General features: G+C 38.8%; 1 protein-coding gene across 4 annotated transcripts in view; it reads left to right on the top strand.

Moving 5' to 3' along the window:
- The window catches only part of LOC132826233 (exocyst complex component 6-like), a 199522-nt gene that overhangs the window by 79819 nt on the left and 97755 nt on the right, over window positions 1–21948 (top strand). For all 4 annotated transcript variants that reach the window (XM_060841918.1, XM_060841920.1, XM_060841921.1 and 1 more), the window contains exons 13-18: window positions 1541–1638; window positions 2417–2522; window positions 7630–7739; window positions 9800–9911; window positions 20240–20374; window positions 21076–21255. In XM_060841918.1, the coding sequence (XP_060697901.1) occupies window positions 1541–1638; window positions 2417–2522; window positions 7630–7739; window positions 9800–9911; window positions 20240–20374; window positions 21076–21255 (741 nt within the window). The remainder of the gene's footprint in view (window positions 1–1540; window positions 1639–2416; window positions 2523–7629; window positions 7740–9799; window positions 9912–20239; window positions 20375–21075; window positions 21256–21948) is intronic.

The following is a 21948-nucleotide window of genomic DNA, read 5'->3' as shown; positions in this document are numbered from 1 at the left end:
GTAAGCAATTAAGCTAAAATTATTTTGATGTTTAAGTTAGACTTCGTGTGCTTTTTGATAATTCTAATTTGTTAAAACTGGTCAAATAAGTTTGTCTGTGGAATGTAAAGAGCTGAAAATGTGTTGCTGGTTAAAGCACAGCAGGTTATGCAGCATCCAAAGAACAGGAAATTCGACGTTTCGGGCCAGAGCCCTTCATCAGGAATTTCCTGTTCCTTGGATGCTGCCTAACCTGCTGTGCTTTAACCAGCAACACATTTTCAGCTCTGATCTCCAGCATCTGCAGACCTCACTTTCTACTACCTGTGGAATGTAAAACCTGGGACCGAGTAATACATCCATTTTAGTCTAAGGCTGTTCAATTACGAAACAAAATATGTAAATCCAGCTTTGCAGATGATATCTTGTCAAGCATTTGTGTTGTATGAATTATGTTTGTCAGAAAAATAGTGAGGATCTTGCAGTTGATTTCACTGTACTTGTGCCCGATTAGAACAAGTTGGATGCCTCCATATCTCCATTAATTTATGGAAAGTACATTTGTACAGCTTATCAACCATCTTCCCACAGCATGAATTGTTTAATCTGTTGGGCATTGAGCCACAACACCAGCATTAATTTTTTTTTTAGTCTATACAATACCGTAATAGAGAGCAACAGAAATTTTTGATCTAGCTTCCCAGCCAATGTTATCCCCTCTTCATTTTTGCAGATATATTTCTACTTCCATCCATTTTCTGCCTTAATATGTTTAGTTTCAGATTGTCTTCCAAATTGATCCCTCAGTGAACACCATATTTAGCTGTGCTCTAGTATTGTGACTGTAAGGCAACCATTACTGAATCAAAACTTTACATATGAATCCATCTTCAACATTACGGCTGTCTTATTTGAAATATTTATTAGAGATTTGGTTTTTTTGGGTAGTATTGGTCCCACTCACTCACTCAACCCGTCATTAGAATGACCTCCCCTTTTAATAGGATGCTGCAAACAGATTTTTGCCTCCATTTTCTAGGATTTTGGAGCAAAACTAAGGACTTGCACTCTTGAGAACAGAAGCCCAACCTTGCCAAAATGTATCTGCTTTTGCCTTGAGAAGTTGAATCTTGACCTATATTTGCAAGACATTTTAAGAAGTTGAGGTGGACAAGTATTCTACTTTTTCTTTAGTTATTATTGCAATAGACTGTTCCAATAGTTGTGAAGGTCATTAAAAATCAAATTAATAGGACTTCTTTATTTCACTCCTCCATGTCTACTCCAAAAGAATTGAGCAAAACTTTTTTTAAAAAAAAAACTAGCTTGATGTCAAACCTAACCAGAGCAAAAAGGTTATCAGAGTTTGCAGAACTATTCTGCAAACACCAGCTATCACTAATCCTGCATGTCACTCTTCAGTGTTCAATTTTTGTACTAAACTTCAATTGGCAAAACTTGATTAATATTTGTCATGCTGTTCTTCATTTCAAACAACTGATTCAGTTTTGTTACTGCCTGCCAAATGTTCATGTGTTCTCTTGATTTGAATTTTTTCCAGGGTTACGGATTTCCTGTGAACAGACTCTTCGACCTGTTACTTGAAATCCGGGATCAGTACAATGAAACTTTATTAAAGAAATGGGCAATTGTGTTTAGGTTAGTAATGTTTATGAAACTTTTTTATAGTTTTTTTTATATATCAAAGCATTACCATTTATTATTGTTATCTTCACTCATCCGATTTTGAACTCTTAAGTATTTTCTGTCTAACGGGGTGATTCTCCTCTTCCAGATAGAGTTGCCACCTTCCCTTCCAAACTTGCCTAACTAGGCTTGACAGTAAACTAAACAAGGAAGTGCAATCTTTTACTGGGCTCAAACCAACATTGATTTGATCAAGCATTAAGGATGTTAACTCAGCAGAGTTGACACACGTTTTCTTTTGTTTTTCTTTTTAATGATTTAAGTAAAACTGCATTTTACAATTTATTATTAATAGTCCATAATAGGCAAACATTTCTGAACGTAAGGTGTACATTTAACCTTCAAGGTAGTACCTAGTGAGTACATAAGGATGGCTGTGTGGTCAATGAAATAGCATAGGCTATTCTTGTTTTCAATAGGGCTTGGTTCTATTACAGGGTAGAAAGTAGAGAATAAAAATATTTTTCCTGTGGTTCATGTTAACCCTGAGCTTTACTCATTTGTTGCTGACATTGGATGCAAAAGATTAAGCACTGCATTACGAGCAGTAACAATCACCACTTAAAATTTCCCTAAGACCCTAAATAAATTATTTAAATTTAAAATAAACCATCTACCACCACTCCATTAATAGAATTATTAATGCATGGTTATGTTTTCTATCTAGAATTTGCATGGGTGAATATGGTATTACTTTTGTAATAGTCATTTAAATCTTACTTTTAAACAGGGAAATCTTTGAGTCTGACAACTGCAGTCCTATTCCAGTTGCAAATGAAGAAGAATACAGAATGATAATAAGTCGATTCCCATTTCATGACTTGGAGCTTGAAAAGGTCAGTGACCTCATTATTATCTTTTAGATTTATTTTGTCAACCACTCGAATTTGATTCCAGTTCATTTACGCTGCAACATTAATGCAATTAAAATCAGTTTCTGCAGAACAGTATTAATTTTCCAAGTAAAGCTCTGAGTGAGGACTTCCTCTGATTCCAGAGGGGGGAGTATTGTGAAATTACTTCAGGCAGCATTCTACTACTTGAGTTGAAAACCAGACAATCTACTGAGAATTTTATGTTCATTTTTGTAAATATGTATATTTACAATATTAATGTAAATAGCAACGTTGTGGGAATATATTGCTTAAAACCTTGACAATTGAGTTGATTGATTTTTCAATTAAGGAACAGATTGTAGAAACTTTTTAGCAAGTTCACTAAAAGTTGATTGAACTTTGTGGAGCTGATGATCTGAAGTGTTGCTAGGTAGTTTATTAACAAGATTCTGCCAGTTCTAAATGGATACTGTAGTAACTAATCTAAAAGCATTACAGAATAACTGCACCAAAAATATTCAGAAATACATTAGATTGTTTATATCTATTTCTTATTTGGATAGAACTGAGAGGTAAGAAAGGGTTTGATCACCTTTTATTGGGATTGTACTACAGACCCTTCAATAGCCTACAGGAAATTGAGAAACAAATTTGTAAGGTGATCTCTGGTCTCTAAGAATAATAGGGTGGTAATGGTAGGGGATTTTAACTTTCCAAACTTGGATTGGGGCTACCATAATGCTAAGGGTTTAGATGAAGAGGAATTAATGTATACAATAAAGTTTTCTGATTCAGTAAGTGGATGTGCCTACTAGAGGTGCAAAACCTGACCTATTCTTGAGAAATAAGGCAGGACAAGTGACTGAGGTGTCAGTGAGGCCAGCAACCATAATTCTATTAGTTTTAAAATTAGTGATGGAAAAGGATAGACAGGATCTAAAAGTTGAAGTTCTAAATTGAAGGAAGGTCAATTTTGACAGTATTAAGCAGGAACTTTCAAAAGCTGATTGGAGGTGGATGTTCACAGGTAAAAGGATGGCTGGAAAATGGGAAACCTTCAAAAATGAGAAGGAGAGTCCAGATTCAGTATGTTCCTGTTAGGGTGAAAGGATGGCTGTAGGGAATGCTGGATGACTGAGGAAATTGAGATTTTGATCATAGAAACGATGGAAGCATATGTCAGGCATAGATTGAGTGAATCCTTAGAATATAAAGGCAGCAGGGATATACTTACGAGGGAAATCAGGAGAGCAAAAAGGGGACGTGAGATAGCTTTGGCAAATGGAGTTAAGGAGAATCCAAAGGGATTTTATAAATACATTAAGGACAAAAGGGTAACTAGGCAGAGAATAGGACTTCTTAAAGATCAGCAAGGCAGAGTTTGTATGAAACAGTAGGAGATACTAAATGAGTATTTTGCATCAGTGTTTACTGTGGAGAAGGACGTGGAAGATATAGAATGCAGAAAAGTAGATGGCCATTTTCCAATATGTCACCATATTACAGAAGAGGAGATGCTGGATGTCTTTCAAAAATGTATGATGGTGGATAAATCCGTACGACCTGATCAGGTGTACCTGAGAACTCTGAGAAGCTAGGGAAGCGATTGCTAGGCCCATTTGCTGAGATATTTGTACCATCAAAATTCGCAGGTATGGTGCCAGAAGACTGGAGGTTGGTTAACATGGTGCCACTATTTAAGAAACATGGTAAGGAAAAGCCAGGGAACTATAGACCAGTGAGCCTAACATTGGTGGTGGGCAAATTGTTGGAGGGAATCAGAGGGACAGGTTTTGCCTATATTTGGATAGGCAAGGACTGATTATGGATAGTCAATATGGCTTTGTGCATGGAAAGTCATGTCTCACTAACATGATTGAGTTGTTTTTTTAAAGAAGTAAGTAAGAGGATTCATGAGGGCAGAGTAGTAGACTTGATCTATATAGACTTCAGTAAGGCATTAGACAAGGTTCCTCTTGGTAAACTGGTCAGCAAAGTTAGATCACATGGAATACAGGGAGCTGTATCAATTTGCATGCAGAACTGGCTTGAAGGTAGAAAATAGGGTGGTGGGGGAGGGTTGCTTTTCAGATTGGAAACCTATGACCAGTAGCGTGTCACAAGGATCGGTGCTGGGTCCACTGCTTATTGATATTTGTATAAATGATCTGGATGTGAACGTAGGAGGTATAGTTAGTAAGTTTGCAGACTGCACCAAAATTGGCGGTGTAGTGGACAGCGAAGAAGGTTACATCAGAGTTCAAGGGGACCTTGATCAGATGGAGTTTAGTCTAGATAAATGAGTTGCTGCATTTTGGAAAGGCAAGTCAGGGCAGGGCTTATACTCTTAATGGTAAGATCCTGGGGAGCGTTGCTGAACAAAGACACTGGAGTGCAGGTTCATAGCTCCTTGAAAGTGGAGTCACAGATAGGATAGTAATGAAGGTGTTTGGTGTCCTTTCCTTTCTTGGTCAGAGCACTGAGTACAGGAGTTGTGGCTGTCCAGGACATTGTTAGGCCACTTTTGGAATAGTGAGTAATTCTGGATTCCTACCTATTGGAAGGATGTTGTAAAACTTGAAAGGGCTCAGAGATTTACAAGGATATTGTCTGGGTTGGAGGGTTTAAGAGGGAGAGGCTGAATAAACTGGGGCTGTTTTTCCTGGAGCATTAGAGGTTGACTGGTAACCTTAGACATTTACAAAACCATGAGGGGCATGGATAGGTTAAATAGACAAGTCTTTTCCCTGGGTTGGGGTAATCCAGAACTAGAGGGCATTAGTTTAAGGTGAGAGGGGGAGCATTTAAAAGGGACCTAAGGGGCAACTTTTCATGCAAAGGATGGTGCATGTATGGAATGGACTGCCTGAGGAGGTGGTGGCGGCTGGTACAATTACAACATTTGAATGGGTACGTGAATAGGAAGGGCTGAGAGGGATATAGGCCAAGTGCTGGCAAATGGGACTAGATTAATTTAGGACATCTAGTTAGTTTGGATGAGTTGGACTGAAGGATCTCTCTGACTCTAAATATTTCTTTAAAATGAGGAAAAACTTAGGATGTTTCAGTTTTGGTGCAAATCCTTTTTAACTAGCATAGAGTTTGAAATCTGAACTACACTTTTGCCTCTACTTTAGTGCTTCACGTCCAGCAGACATGAAGCTTTGCAGAATTTAATATTGAAATTTAAATGGTGAGCAGCAATTTTGTTCTGAAAGTTTGGAAGGCAAGTAATTTTGCCTGGAAACGTCAACTCCTTCTACACCTTCGTTTGACTTTCAGAATCACTGCTATTTTTCGTAGTGGTGGACAGATAACATAGAGGAGTCTCCAAGCTAAAGAATGGATAAACAATAGGCTAACCTAACAAACAATGGAGTAGGCATAAACAGGACCTTTTCTTGTTGGCAAGATATAATAAGTGGTAAATCAGAGGGATTAGTGGAGGGGCCTCTACATTTTACAATTTTATGTAAATGACTTGGATAAGGGGACGAAAATATTGGTTACTTCATTTGATGGAACAAAGATAGGTAGAAAAGTAACTTTGGAAGAGGACACAAGGAGGCTACAAATGGATGTTAGGTCAGTGTACAAAGATCTGGTGAAGGGAATAATAAATGGAAAATTGTCCATTTTAGCGAGAAAAATAAACATGCTTTTTATTGTTATATTGAGAGATTGTGGAGCACCAAGATGCAGAGGAATCTAGGTATCTTAGTGGATGAATTGCAAAAGACAGTTATGCAGGTAGAGCAAGTAATTAAGAATGTCAATGTTTGAAAGGGAATTTGATGCAAAAGTAGGGAAGTTGTGCTTCAGTTATTCAATACACGAAGTACTGGATCTAGAATCTGATGTACATAATATTGATTTCCTTATTTAAGGACAGATAAATGTATTGGAAGCAGTGCAAAGAAGATTTACTAGACTAATAATTGGAATGGATGGGTTTTAGAGGGAAGATTGGACACGTAGGCTTGTATCTGCTGAAGTTTAGAAAAGTTACCTCTAACTTGATTGAAACACATGATCCTGAGAAGAATTGGGAGGATGGCTGTGGAGTGATATTACCTCTTAGGAGAACCTCAAACTAGGTGCCACCATTGAAATCCAAGCGCCACCCAATTAAAACCAAGATTAGATGAATTCATTTTCTCAACAGGTTATATTGGGGGATTCTTTGAAAAGGCAATGCAAGTTATCTTTGAGTACTTTTAAGGCAGAAGTGGCAAGATCCTTGGTAAGCAAGGAGATGAATATTTATCAGGTTGGGAAAATGTGGAGTTGTGTTTACACTTCAGATCAACAATGATCTTATGAAATGGCGAAGCAGGCTCAAACAGCCAAATGGCCTATTCTTCTCCTAACTTGCATGTTTGTATCTGAATTTCTTGTTGAAGAGGACTAAACTCTCCTGAGTTGACTTATTGTAGTTAACTCATGCATGTGAAATTTGTCCAGTAAAGGAAATTTTGATTTTGAATGGCCTGTGTGTTTCTAATTTAGTCTTCTGAATATATGTGGAATAAATCTCAAGATTTAATTTCAACAAAGCAAATTATGATCATTCGAGTAAAAAATGAGGTCTGCAGATGCTGGAGATCACAGCTGCAAATGTGTTGCTGGTCAAAGCACAGCAGGTTAGGCAGCATCTCAGGAATAGAGAATTCGACGTTTCGAGCATAAGCCCTTCATCAGGACCTAACATTTTGAATTTTGAATATATTCTTTAGTGATCTAATCAAATAGTTTCAATTTTGCTATGTTTGGCTACTTGTTCACTATTTATTCAGCGACCTTGTGGTGTTCCTCAGACTTCCATTTTAAAGTGCTCCCCTCTGATCAGGGTGATTGGTGTGTCGACCTTCTCAGTCACTTACTATCTGTAGTTTCAGAAATTTGTAGCTCTGCAATCCTGACCTGTTTCCCTACATCTAAGGACTCTAAAATAATGCTATTATAGGTTTTTCGATGAGTTTTATTACCCTAGTGGAATTTGTCAGATCTGCTATTTGTTTCCTAGTTCATTGTTTTATACCTTAAAAACAATGCTGCATTTGCTATTTTTAAGTTGGTCTGATGAAATTTTTTTTAAACCGTATAGCAACCTTTTCCAAAGCGGTTTCCAGTGTCTCAGTCAGTACCTGAGATCTACAAGGAGTTCAAAGAGTTCATTTATGCAAGCCTTAAATTTTCAGAGTCTCTTCATCGAAGGTGAGCATGAGATAATTCAAATAAAAATGTCATAATACATGGCTGGGAATAAACCTGAGAATGTCTACCAATTTCAAATTTGTTGACACTTGTGCACTTTTTGAAGTTTTACTAAAAGTAAACATGGGTCAGAAGTGTCATAGATTAGAATTCTATACCTGAAATCTTAACATGGTGGTGTTGTGACCATGTAACAATTAATAATGAGTAGTTTATGTAAAATAGGTGCAAAACAATTGCAGACTTCGCAAGAAATTGATTGCTATGAAGTATATTATGTTTTGAAATCTCTTTTTAATGGTAATTTCCAACAAAAGTGGCTTTCAATGTGAAACCTAAGCTGAGTTTAGACATTATTTTCAGATTCCGCTGTGTTGGGTGACAACACGAAAGCTAACCGGTTCAGTTGTCCCACATAACACTTAAAGGAAAGATTTGAGAGAGAGTGAATCTAGGTTTACTTAGTAGGTACACCTGTAGCAAAACTAATGAATAGGAGATGCATCGAGAAACTATATTTTTAGTATTGATGTTTTTTTTAGGTAAGTTTGGCTAAAACAAGAGTTTTCAACTGTTTCTTGTGGAACTTGCCTGAAAAGAATCAGCAGCTGCCATAGAGTAGAGGGTTCGTTTTCAGACTGGAGGCCTGTGACCAGCGATGTGCCACAAGGATCAATGCTGGATCCAATGCTTTTCATCACTTCTGTAAATGATTTGGGTGAGAATATAGGAAGTATGGTTAGTAAGTTTGCAGATGACACCAAAATAGGTTGTGTATTGGACAGTGAAAATGATTATCTCCGTACAATGGGACCTTAATTAGATGGGCTAATGGAGTGGCAGGTGGAGTTTAATTTAGATAAATGTGCGGTGTTGCATTTGGGAAGGCAAACCAGGGCAGGGCATATACACTTAATGGTAGGGCTCAGGAGAGTATTGCCAAACAGAGACTTAGGAGTGCAGGTACTTAGTTCCTTGAAAGTGGAGTCATAGGTAGGCAGGACAATGAAGGTTACATTTGGCATACTTGTCTTCAGTGGATAGTGCATTGAGTAGAGAAGTTGTGATATCATGTTGCAACCTATCAAGGACATTGGTGAGACCCCATTTAGAATACTGTGTTCAGTTCTCGTTGCCCTTTAGGAAGGATGTTATTAAGCTTGAGTGAGTGCAGAAAAGATTTACAAGGATGTTGCTGGGACTAAAGGGTTTGATTGATAAAGTGCTGAATAGACTGGGGCTTTTCCCCCCAGAGCATTGGAGGCTGAAGGTTAACCTTTTAGGCAGCTCATAAAATCATGAGGGCATGGATAGGGTGAATAGCCAAGGTTTTCTCCCAAGGTGGAGGAGTCCAAAACTACAGCACAGAGATTGAAGGTGAAAGGGAAAAGGTTAAAAAGTAACACTTTTTCCCACAGAGGGTAGTGTGTGTAAGGAATGAGCTGTCGGAGGCGGTTACAATTAGAATATTTAAAAGGCATTGGATGGGTATATGAATAGGAAGGGTTTAGAGGGATATGGGCCAAATGCTGGCACGCAGGGTTAGGCCAGATTGGGATGTCTGGGCAAGCGGACCGAAGGGTCTGTTTCCGTGCTGTGTGAATAAGTAGTTTGTGTCCTATTTAGATTAGGACAGATGAAAGTTAAAACACTGCTGAATTTCTTTTTTTGATTTATGATCATTTAAGATATATTTAAAGCAACTTATTTGCATTGAGAATCTGTACTCACTCAAAATGTTCGTGTGCCAACAATTATTTCTTTCCTGTAATTGCATGCACTAGTTTGCTGGTGGAGGTTGGTCACTTATCCAAGGTTATGGAAGGCATCGCATTTAATGTAACTCCTGATGCAACTCATTGCATCTCTATTGATTTGTTTGTGGACATTAATGTAATTACTTTTGAAGTCTGCCAAGTCCCTTTTAGAAATGCTTATGAGAAACTTCGGATACGGATTTGTCAACATAATTTAAGATTGTGATTAGTTATTTGAAATGCATTTAAATAACCAATCTTAGTGAATGCATCATATTAATGCAAATTAATTCTGATCTTTAGTTCAACAGAAATAGATGATATGCTCAGAAAATCTACCAATCTGCTGCTAACTCGAACTCTGAGTGGATGTTTACAAAGCCTCATCAAGAAACAGCACATAGGTTTGACTGAAGTATGTATTTAACACCTGGAAGGGTTTGTTTCTGAATACTGCTAAACAACTGGTTATGGAATATTTTCTAACCAACCTGTTCAAAGATGTTATCACCAACGTTTGGAGCAGGTGAGACTCAGACCTCCTAGTGTGGAGGTATGGGCACTACCACCACAAGAGCCCAGTTACAACCAAACCAATGGTATCAAATTAAGCAGTTGCAATCTCGTGCTGTGTAATGGGTAGCCACTCAATTCATACTAATGCTTTAACATTGTTACTTGTTTATCTGTTCACTAAGAAGGTGATCCCATAAAAGGATATTAATGACGATGGTTGACAGCATTGTCACCAACACGTGACGGCAATGATAGGTTAGGTACAGAGTGCAGTAGTATTGTCCCTATCTCTGAAACAGGAGGCCTGGGTTCAAGTCTCACATGCTCCAAAGATGTCTTTTAACATCTCTAAGTAGTGTTTGTTCACTAATATCATTATAAGATCAAACACTTTATTTACAAACAGCCCTCAAACTAGTTTTTGAACATAAATAGTTTTTCATTAGTTTTGTATTATTGAAGAGTTTACAAAATTGTACACAGTTCAACAAGGATGGTGTTACCATCACTGAATCCCTCACCATCAGCATTGTGGCAGCTATCATTGATAAGAAACTCCACTGGACTTAGCACAAATGCAGTGGCTACAAAAGCAGGTCAGAGGCTAGGAATACTGTGGTGACTAACTCACCTCCTGACTCTTGAAAATCTGTCCACCATCTACAAGGCCCAAGTCAGGACAGTGATGGAATACTTCTCATTTGCCTGGATGAATGTAGCCCCAACAAGAAGCTTGACATTATCCAGGGCAAAACAGCCTGCTTGATTAGCACTGCATCCACAAGCATCCAATCCCTCTTCCATTGATGCTCAGTAGCAGCAGTGTGTGCTATCTGCAAGTTGCACTGCAGAAATTCACCAAAGATCCTCAGACGGTATCTTCCAAACTTATGATCACTTCCATCTAGAGGACAAGGGCAGTAGTTATATGGGAACCCATACCACCACCTCAAGGGCAATGAGAGACTGGCAATAAATACTATCCAGCCAGCAACACCCTCCTCCCAAAAATATGAATAAACTATTTTTAAAAAGAGCTCCTATTAGAAAATGTTGGGTTTTTCTGTTAATGAAACATACTTTTTAAGTGTGTTATTTCTTAGAAAGTAGGAATGAGAATAGGTTATTAACAAATAGTATAATACTTGCCTTTCCCTTGTACCTTGCTTGGACTTTGCTCTTTCATCTTGTTGCCAGGAAAAACTCTTGTTCTGAGTGAACATGATCATTGGTAGGGCTTCTGTACTCACTCAAACTCAGAATATATATACCACAACTAGTTTAATCATTGCCACCAAATCAAGCACCAGTAGGCTTTGCTCTCTTGGGCCAGACTACCATGCCCTTGCCTTCTCCTTTCCACTGCCCTAATTCTGAACGTTTCTTTGGTTTTTTTTTTCATATTTTCCCCATACCCTTTGCATTTATCTCATTCATTAGATCCACCTCCTGCTCCCTTGACCTATTCTCGTTTAAACTGCTAGCTTTTCACCTTGACGTCCTGGTCCTATGAGAGCTGTCTTCCTCCATTTCAAAGCTACCACCCAGGTCCCTTTTAAAGTCTTTTGTCAAACTGCAAAGTCCTTGAGTGTGTTGTCCTATTTTTACTGTCAAGCTTTTCATTACTTCTTGAAGCAGGTTTCTGACCTTGCCATGGTTGAACCAGCTGTAGTCAAAATCTCAAAACTAGCACTTTGACTGCAACCATGGGAAGCAATGCCAGTCATTCTTTTTGACCTTTTTGCATCTTTGATATAACTGAGCGCACCATCCTTCATTGCCTGTTCACTTGCTCGTGATCCATTCATAGTAGACAAATCTCTGCCAGTGACTTTTCTTTTTGCTCTAGTATTACTTGTGATCATTTCCCCCTCCAAAAAAATCTCCTCTTTTAATTTTCAATTCCTCATTTTTTGGTGATATTTGTTGGTGTTATCAGAAGACACGATGTTGAACTTACAAGTAAGGAGCAAGAACAGGCCACGTAGCCCTTCCAGCCTGTTCTGCCAGTCAATATGATCATTGCTAATCTGATTTTTAACCTCAATTCTAAATACATATACCCAATAACCTTTCATCCCTTTGGTAATCAAGAATCCATCTACCTCTACCTTTAAAAAATTTTAAATTCTGCATTTTCTGCCTTTTTAAGGAAGTGTATGCCAAAGACACTTAACCCTGTGAGAGAAAAAAAGTGTTACCTCATCTGTCTAAATGGGCAATCCCTTATTTTTAAACTATGACCCCTAGTTCTAGATTCTCCCACAAGAGGGCTCCATATGTGCACTCATAACACCCAGCTTCATCTTATTCTTTCCATTACTTGTTAGACTGCTTGTCTGTCATCCAATCTTTGGACTGAATTTCCTTACTTTAAGTATTAGAAAGACCAAAACGATTCCTAGAATCCCTCCAAAGAGTAACCCACCCAGATCCATGCCCCTACCCTATTACCCTATATTTACCCCTGACTAATGCACCCAACCTACATATCTCTGAGCGCTATGGGTAGTTTAGCATGCCAGTTCACCTAACCTGCACATTTTTGGACTGTGGAAGCCTAGGATGATTGGACATGTGTGTCCCAGAAGGACAGGTCCTACAAAATGCAAACAAAGGAGGGAAAATAAATGTGATACTGGTGGTCCCACTGGAGATGGCAGATGGTAGCTCACAATCCTTCATATGTGGAAGAGTAGGGAGACTCCATCACTGTTGTGGGAGGGGAAGGGGAAGGTTGACAGCAGAAGTGTGGGAAATGGGTCAGAAAAAGCTTAAGGCCCAGTCGACCACCGTTGTAAGGAATACTTGATTGTGGAAAGGAGTAAGCATGTCTGAGCACCCCTGTGGAAAGTGGTACCATCAGAACAGATACAGAGAGAAAGAAATTAGGAGAATGGAATGGCTTTTGTCAATGGGTTTTTGAGTATCAATGGCCACAATAACAACATTATAGATTCACCTATATAATGGTGCAAGAAGACAGTTTTATCAGCACATTCTCAAGGTCATCTAGTGTTGGAAAAAACATCCTAGCCCAGCCAGCATTGCCTGCATCCCAGGAATGGATTTAAAACAAAATACTTAACATAGCACAAGCAATCATGATGTTGCACCATCCTGTTGGTCACCTATGTTTTGTTCTGTGGTCTATATGGTCTTTGGAACCAGACCTGAAACACCTCCATGCACAACAAGCCATGTTGGTAATGTTTTATAAGTATGAAGAGAAGCTGGACAGTTTAAGGAGCCTAAAAAAAACTGTTAGATTTTCTGATTTGATTCACTTGGCTGACTGTAACAGGAGTATTAACTGTGCTTAGAGGGCATGACTGTACTTTGTCTGCCATTAAGGCGCATTCATTTTCACATAATGAACCTATATCTTACCCAAAATTGCTTTTGGCTGAATTTCTCCAACTGACTGTCAATCTATTCTGCCCACCCGCCATGCCTTCCTACTACAGTTTCAGACTGAATAAGTCTGCTTGCAACGTCTGAATAATATGTGGCTCTAAACTGGCTTTACTCCTCTTCGTCATAATGAAGATAAGCTTCCATCTCTACAACAGCACCTTGCCTATGACCCTCCTCATTCCATTATCTGCAAATCTTCATCTGTGTTTTTTCAGTATTCCAATTCACTGGATGACTTGCCCATTCCCTGTACTAGTAACCTTAAGCTCATCCAACTCTTCTACATCCTAACTCTGAATCCACTCCAAATCATGCTCACTTTCAGTCGGTATGTGCTGGATTACGTTTGATTAAACAATACTGTTATTATTGTTCTCAATGCAAGTGTAACTTACGCTGCTATTAGAAAACAGTAAAATATACTCCCATCTGATTAGCATTACAGTGTCATTCAGAATCTAGTTTAAAATTCACCAATCCTTCCCTGGTCAAGGTCATGCCTTCTAGTCTTGTATTTTGTCCAGCCATCCAACATCCAAAGAACACTGCTCCTCATTCTGGTCTCTTGTGCATTCCACATTCTTTCACACTGCCATTACTGACTGTACATTCAGCTGTTAAGTTCTCAAGTTCCTTCCTGAGGCCTCATCGTCAATTGTTTAAGACCATTCCTTTAAACTTGCCCTGTTGATCTAGCTTTTAATTACCCCTTCAAGAAAGGAACTTGACCAGTAGTTCTTGCAGCTGTATTATTTGTGTGTGCTTATTAGTGTCTCTGGAGTATTAAACAGCAAGAGACATAATAATCTAAATCTGGTGTTCCACCTCCATCTTATAAGAACACATTTCCAGGAGAATCATTGGGTACTGGTTTAATGAGGTTTATAAAAGGATTAACTGAGCCACGCAGAAAGGCTCATGTTTCAGTTATTGATCTGTGCTTAGTTGGCTGGTGTTGGTCAGGGTGGTAGTAGGAATTCTATAATTGGTCTCAACTTCAGCGGATTAGAGAAGGGAAATGCACACAGAAATCCCATTCCTAATTACAATCTGTGACATACAAAGCAGCATGTGTATGGACCTCAGGCTAGACTAAATTGGACTGAGCAGTGAATATGAATGCTTAGTAATTTTTTTTTAAAGAAAGTACCAATACTTGCTGCTGGACCTGACATGTTCCTCATCCAGATGGTAATTGTAATTCCTAGAAGCTGTACACCAGCAAATACTCTTTCAAGTGGCAAATGGAAAGCTTGTGTATGAATGCAGTCTTTTGAGTAGAAAAGGGAAACTATTTTATGGATTCAAATGACTGCGAACATTAGAAAAGAGTAAAATATACTTTGTAACGTTAAAAGTATGGTGCGGTCTACTTAGTGGTCACAGCTTGCGGTATTCATGTGAATATGATATTTATGAAACTTGGTTTTCTGTTATGTGTTGATCAGTAAAAGTTCATTGAATTGATCAATTGTTTATTAATTATATAGAACCAAGTTTCCACAACTTACTGATCAGTCCTAAGCTGTACAGTCCTTCGAAATTCAGTGGTAGGTGGTGGTGGACTATTGAACAACTAATATTCCCATTCTCAATGAGGGGGCCTAGTCCAACAATGCACAAGATAAGACTGAAATATTTACATCTGTCTTCAGCCAGAAGTGCTAAGGCAATGATCTATCTCCTCCTGAGATGCCCCATATCATAGATGCCAGTGTTCACCCGATTCAGATCACCCCATGTGATTATCAAGATAAGGTTGGAGGCACTGGAAGCTGCACAGCCTGTGGACCCTAGCAACCTTCCAACCATAGTACTAAAGGTGTGCGCCAGAATTAGCCATTCCCCCTAGCCAAGCTGTTGCAGTTCAGATGCAGCACTAGCATAAGCATTTCCTTATGATGGAAAATTGCCCAGGTACATGATGTGCACAAAAAGCAGAACAAATCCCAAATCAACTAATTGCCATCCCATCAGTCTACTTCAGATCACCAGTAAAGTGATGGAAGGGATCTTAAATAGCATTATCAAGTGTCTGCGAAGAGGCTTGGTTTGGTTTCCGCCATGCCATCTTGGCTTCTGGACCAAGCATGAACAAACAAAATGAACTCTAGAGGCAAGGTGAAGTGTCTGTCTTTTATGTCCCAGCAGGACTTAACCAAGTATGGCATCAATGAGCTGTATAAAGGTGATAATGGTAGTTGCGATTGGAGATCAATGCTGTCAGCCGCACAGCATTTTGCAAGAGCTTTTCAGGCCTGTGGCATTCAACCATTTTCCACTACTTCATTTGTGATCTTCTGTTCATCATAACATCAGAAGTGAGCACATTTGCTGATTACACTTTGTTCAACGTCCAGTGTTGAGTGTTGTTCAATGGCATCACCACCTTAATGCCCCACTATCAACATCTTGGAGACCATTGACCAAAAACTGAACTGGACCGGCTATATAAATATTGTGGCTACAAGAGCAGGTCAGAAGCTGTGAATTTCCTCCCATCTCCCCTCAATGTCTATCTCCCATCTACGAGGCAAATGTTAAAAGTGTGATAGAATATTCTCCATTTGCCTGGGTGAATGTGGCTCCAAAAAGAGGCTTGACACCATCCAAGACACAGCCCACTTGGGGGGTTGCACACCCGTAATGATATGTTCACTATTTCCCTGTATTGCTTCACAGTGAAAGTAGAGTGTAACATCTACAAGATGCACTGCAGTAACTGACCAAGGGTACTTCATCAAAGCTTTCCCAAACCTCCACCTCTACCACTAAAGGGGCAGGACAGCGGATATGTTGGAACATCACCATCTGCAAGTTCTTGTTAAAGTTTTTCACTATCCTAATTTTGAAACTATATCACCACTGTCACTGGATTGAAACGTTGCTTCCTAAGAACACTATGAATGTTGTTTGAATCCCTTCTCACCATGACAATTAAAGATGGCAATAACTGCTGGCAACCTAACAGTGTCCTTACTCTCTCTCATAAGTAAGATAAGTACCTTTTGATCATGTGGCATCAGTAAAGGTTTAATCCTCTTTGCATGTAGCTTAATTTGCCACCTAAATGAGCTCTTTTTGGAGACCATGTAAACTCCCTTCACAACTGATGCAGTATGTATATTCTGTAGAATACAATTCCTCAATTTAACAAGATAGGTTAAAATTATCTCTGTGTGACTGTTTGTTTTTAACTGATGAAAAGACAAGCAGCAATCTAGTGGGAATAGATTGCACAATATTCTGTAATTTCCTCCTCTGCAATATCAACACCTGCAGTGGTTTAATGTGAAGGCCCATTGCTGTCACCCTAGGATGGCCAAGGTGTGCACTGAAACACCACAAAATCAATATCACCCACATTCTAAGAGCAAATTTGTCGTTGCTCTCATGCAATTCCTAGTTCCTGTCATTTCAAGTTTAATTTCTAGTTCAGTGCTGATTAACTGCTACGCATGAGAAGTTACCACTGAAAATTGGTGTTGACCGATGCAAAACCATTTACATTGCCAGTGAGTAGCATTGTTAAACTGCTTGATCGCTCTTCACTAGTTTTCTAATAACTGAGCAACCTGTGATTAGCAACTCAAATTTTAAGCTCTGGGGTGCTGGCTATAAGTTATCTGCACGAATTTTAGAAGTTTCATCAGTTGAATGAGATTTTTACACTTTTTAATCACAGTTTAAATTGTCAAGCAGCATTGCTCAGTTGTTCAGCAGTACTACTCATCAGCATTGCAAACAGTTGAGTATCAGTCTTTCAGTGATATTAAACTTTAATGTTTATTTTATTCCATACCCCTTCTCCCACTTTAGCATACTTCTGTGTGCTATTTTAGATTGTTGGAACCATAGGATTGACACTGTTTGATTTACTGCAGTTACAACTCTGTGATCCACTTGAGTCCAACGGAGTTGATCACTGTTCAGATTGCACTCCTATAAATTCTCTTGAACAAATTGAAAGCCACTAATTTCATTATGAATCTTTTGGGTTGAAATTATTTGCTACATTTTCTAATAAAGAAGAAACAACATATTCAGCTTAAGTATGTAATGCAACAATTATTATTCTTAAAGTTTCAACACTTGAATCTTTTTTACCTTGCTATGCCCACCATACACAAACAGACTGCATATGTAATCTCCCTTATCCATCTTGGGGGGTGTTAGGGAGGGGTGTGGGGAGGTGGGGTGAAAGAAGGGGAGAAGTGAGCAGAGAGGTGGAAGTGGAGACCAGAGAGATATGATAGGGATAGGTAAGCAAAAAGATTATGAATGGTAGGCCAGGTTAGAAGAAAAGTTTTTAAAGTGATAATAAGGACTAAGTAGAAGAAATTTGGAACTGCGCTGAATGCAGCTCATATATTAATGGGCTTTCGAGTACATTAGAAGGGTTGCTTTTAGCACAGTCACCCAAAGTCATAACATAACCATGTGTGCAGTAAGTTTTTTTTTAAGAAAAGAACTGAATCAATCAGGCTCTAAAAGTACTAAACTGGGTGTTGCGTCCTACAGGCTGCAGGGTTGCTAGGCAAAAACGAGATGTTGCTGCAGGGCTCATGTAGAGGCCACCTTCGCCTTGTGTCTATTTCTATGGACAGCAGTCCTTTGCCTGTCCTACAGAGTACACACTTCCTCCACCTGAAGCCCTCCCTCTGGCCTTTTCACTGCATTTGATCTGTTCATTGAGAACAGTCAATGAATCTTAAGTTCTCTGCCGCTGCCACCATCACCACCACTCCCGAACTGCACTCTGTGCACTAGGATGCAATCCTGAGTTTGCCATCAAGCCTGCTGACCAATGGTGGTACTGTCATTATCTGGATATTGATTTACATGGCAGAAGCTGAGCGTCAGCTCTTAGACAAAACACCCCCTGTGGACAATTACCCCACCATCAAGCATCAGGCCATTGTGTCCATGACTGTCTCCAACCTCTGCCTGGCTTGCTGTGTTCTTCCAGCCTTCTGCCTGTCAACTTTTCTTATTTTCCCACAATAGCCTTCCAGCTCATAATTGCCCAATCCCATGCAGCCCGTTTCTACCTCCTCCCAAAATTCACAAATAGGATTGCCTTGATAGATGCATGGTTTCTGCCCCACAGAACTTATTTCTCCCTCCTTTGACTTTTTTTTTCCCTTTGTCTGGTCTCTCCCCACTTCCATCCATGATTCTTCTGACATTTTTGCAAAAGTTTTAAAATTTCCAGTTGGCAGGCTCCAGCTGCCACTTCTTCATAGTGGACATGCTGTCCCTCTTACATTTTCGTTCCCTATTGGGATTGTCTCAGGGTCCTCTACTTCCTGGAAGAAAGATCTGAACCGTCTCCATCTACCATCACCCTCCTTCACCTGGCTGGGTTCATCCTCACTTTGAATAGTTTTTTAAACTCCTCTCACATTCTTCAGATTAAAGATGTGGCAGTAGGTGTCCACTTGAGCCTCCATCATATCTGCCTCTTTGTGAGGTGGATGGAACATTCCTTGTTCTAGTTTTACTCTGGTCCTTCCCACAACTTTCTTTGGTACATAGATGACATCAGTGCTGCTTCTCCCTCTCGTTCTGAACTGGAAAAATGTATCCATTTCGCTTCCAGTTTCCAGTCTGCCCTCACCTCCACCTTGTCCATCTCGGACTCCTCCCTTCCCTTCCTCAACACCCCCATTTCTGGGGATAGGCCAAGCACTGATGTCCAGTTACCTTACCTACGCATCCTCACACCCTGCTTCCTGTAAGGACTCCATCCTATTCTGTTTCTCCATCTCCATCGCATCTGTTCTGACGATGCCATCTTCTGCAACAAGGCCTCAAATGTCCACCTTTTTCTCAAGCGGGTTCCCTACTGTCATGATGGACATGGCCCTTAGCCTTGTTTGACCCATCTCCATGAAACCCCACCCAACCCCAAATGCAATCATGGAAAGTGTAATTCTTACCTGCTTAACTCCTCCCTCCATTACCATCTAAGGCCCAGACATACCTTCCAGTCCAAGATGTGAGTTACCTGTGTTTCATTCAATCTAGTAGACAACGTTTGCCTCTGTGTGATCTCCTCCTATGTTGGGGAGATGAAATGCAGATTGAGTGACTACTTTGCAGAACTCTTACTTTCTGTCAAGCTTCCCTTTGTCTGCAACTTCAACATGCCACCATGTGCCCTCGCCAATGTTTCTGTTGCAGGCCTCTTGCAGCATAAATACCATCTTTTCCTAGCTGCTAATAGACCTGATGAAGAGTCACTGTACTCAAAATATTTACTCTGCTTTCTTCCCACAGATGCTACCAGAACTGCTGAGTTTCTCTAGCAATTTGTTTTTTTTTGTTTCAAACCTCTAGCATCTGCAGTTCGTTCTTAATCTGTTCAATTTAAGATTAACATGGCTGAGACTAGAATCGTATGAAGTTAGTGGTTGTCGATCCTGGAATAATCAGGTTTTCAAACTGTTTGAAATGCCTCTGCCCATCTTAATGTGAGCACTGAAAATGAAATGATATTTAACACTAGGTATGCTGTTCCATCCTTACTGCAATATAGGGTACTACTGTAAAACCACCTGAAGAATTACCAAAAAAAACTAATTTGTTTTGTAACTTTTGAAATCTAATCAACTGCAATGTAAATTCAAATGTATTTTTTTTCTGTTGAGTGGATTTTAGCTGTGGGGCTAGGCATATAAATTACTGTTAGTTGACACAGTTGGGATTGTAAGCTTATTGCTTTTTATTTAAAAGACTTTGCTTGGAATGAATTGCTAGAAAACAGGAAAAATAAAAGTCTCAGTAAATGTATTTTGCATTTTGCAGCTTGTACAAATCATCATAAACACAACGCATCTGGAGCAGGCCTGTAAATATCTTGAGGATTTTATAACCAACATCACCAATGTTTCCCCAGAAACTGTGCACACCACACGACTTTATGGACTGTCCACATTCAAGGTATGTATGAGTTGAGTATGTTAGCAGTGAACATTGGAACATTTCCTGCTGAGGTCATGAGTAAGGCAATTCTGTACTTTTAATAACTGTAGTATTTGTGACTTTGTGCTAGACCACAAGGACCTGCACACTTTTAGTCACGCAAAATATTAAATTCAGATTATTCTTGTAATCTGAAACTCTTGGGAAAAGGTATTAAATGTTCAGTTGAATGTCTGTTGGCTCCTTTTTTTTGGTGAACCAGCCATTGATCTGTGCTGGAAGTAAATAATTGACTTGCTTTCAAGAGTTTATTATGTAACTAAATGTAAAACTTTTCATATGCATTTTAGCTTTCGAAGGTGCAAGTTAATGCTTACGTTTTAATGACTCGTCACTTAAATTTGTGAACTGCTATGTATTGAATCACTTCTAAAACTTTGTAGAGTGCCCCAGCAGTACAGTATTTGCAGTATCAGCATAAATATATTGATTTGTGTTGTAATTTCTTTGCAATTATTTCCAGTTTGTTTCAATACAATTTTGAGCTTATTTTTCTTTGAAATTTGCTTCATTGAGAATTATGTTTTGTCTATATGTGAAGTGAAAATTTTGCAAAGTGATAAAACATTCTAATGTTTACTGATAATTGAAGCAGGCTTGGGGCAGTCTTTGCAATAATAGAGATACATATCTAAAGTTTAAACAATGGATTTTTGCAGGATGCTAGACATGCAGCAGAAGGAGAAATATACACAAAGCTTAACCATAAAATTGATGAGTTCGTACAGCTGGCTGACTATGAGTGGACTATGACAGAACCCAATGGTCGAGCCAGTGGTTATTTAATGGATCTTATAAATTTTCTCAGAAGCACTTTTCAAGTTTTTACGCATTTGCCTGTGAGTATTATATCCGAAAATGAAAATCCTAAAATAATAGTCCCAAGTATATTTTTTCTTTAAGATTATTTCATAGATCTTTAAAACACTTCAATTTTGACTGTTTTTATGACCATGCAGATTATTGTCTTATTTACACTTGGCTTAAACAAGAATTAAAATGTCACTCTTTCCAACTGACTTCCTTGAATGGTTCTTGAATAATGAGCTAAAAAGCAAACTGGCTTCACTGTTGGAAGAGAATTTTAATTAGCTACACAGGAGGCGTTAATCCAATTTTCAAAGACATCCAAGTGAATGGAGCAAACAGTAGCTGTACGTATAAAATGCTGCATTCTGACCAAGCTTTGATTATTTAACTCCTTTTAAAAATCAGCTGAAATAATGTTTAAAGTAATACCTTTTCATGATGCAGTAGAACTGAGCAATGGAAGATACCTGTTCATTTGGGCTATTTTAAAAATTTGCCACATAGCACCAATTAAAGTAAGAGAAGCTGATTAGTACTTATCACTATGGATGTTAAATGAAAGGGATTGATATGGGCACACTGTGACTTTTATATTGTGAAGATGTCCACCTAGCAACTTATCTAAATAATACTATGTTTTGATTTTATTTTCCTTTTTTTAATTATTGGTGTTTACAGTTCTTTCCACATCTGTTTACATTTGATTTTTTGTTTTGATTTCC

The sequence above is a fragment of the Hemiscyllium ocellatum genome, chromosome 22 (assembly GCF_020745735.1).
Source record: "Hemiscyllium ocellatum isolate sHemOce1 chromosome 22, sHemOce1.pat.X.cur, whole genome shotgun sequence".
Lineage (NCBI taxonomy): Eukaryota > Metazoa > Chordata > Chondrichthyes > Orectolobiformes > Hemiscylliidae > Hemiscyllium > Hemiscyllium ocellatum.
This window is presented reverse-complemented; position numbering and strand designations above follow the sequence as displayed.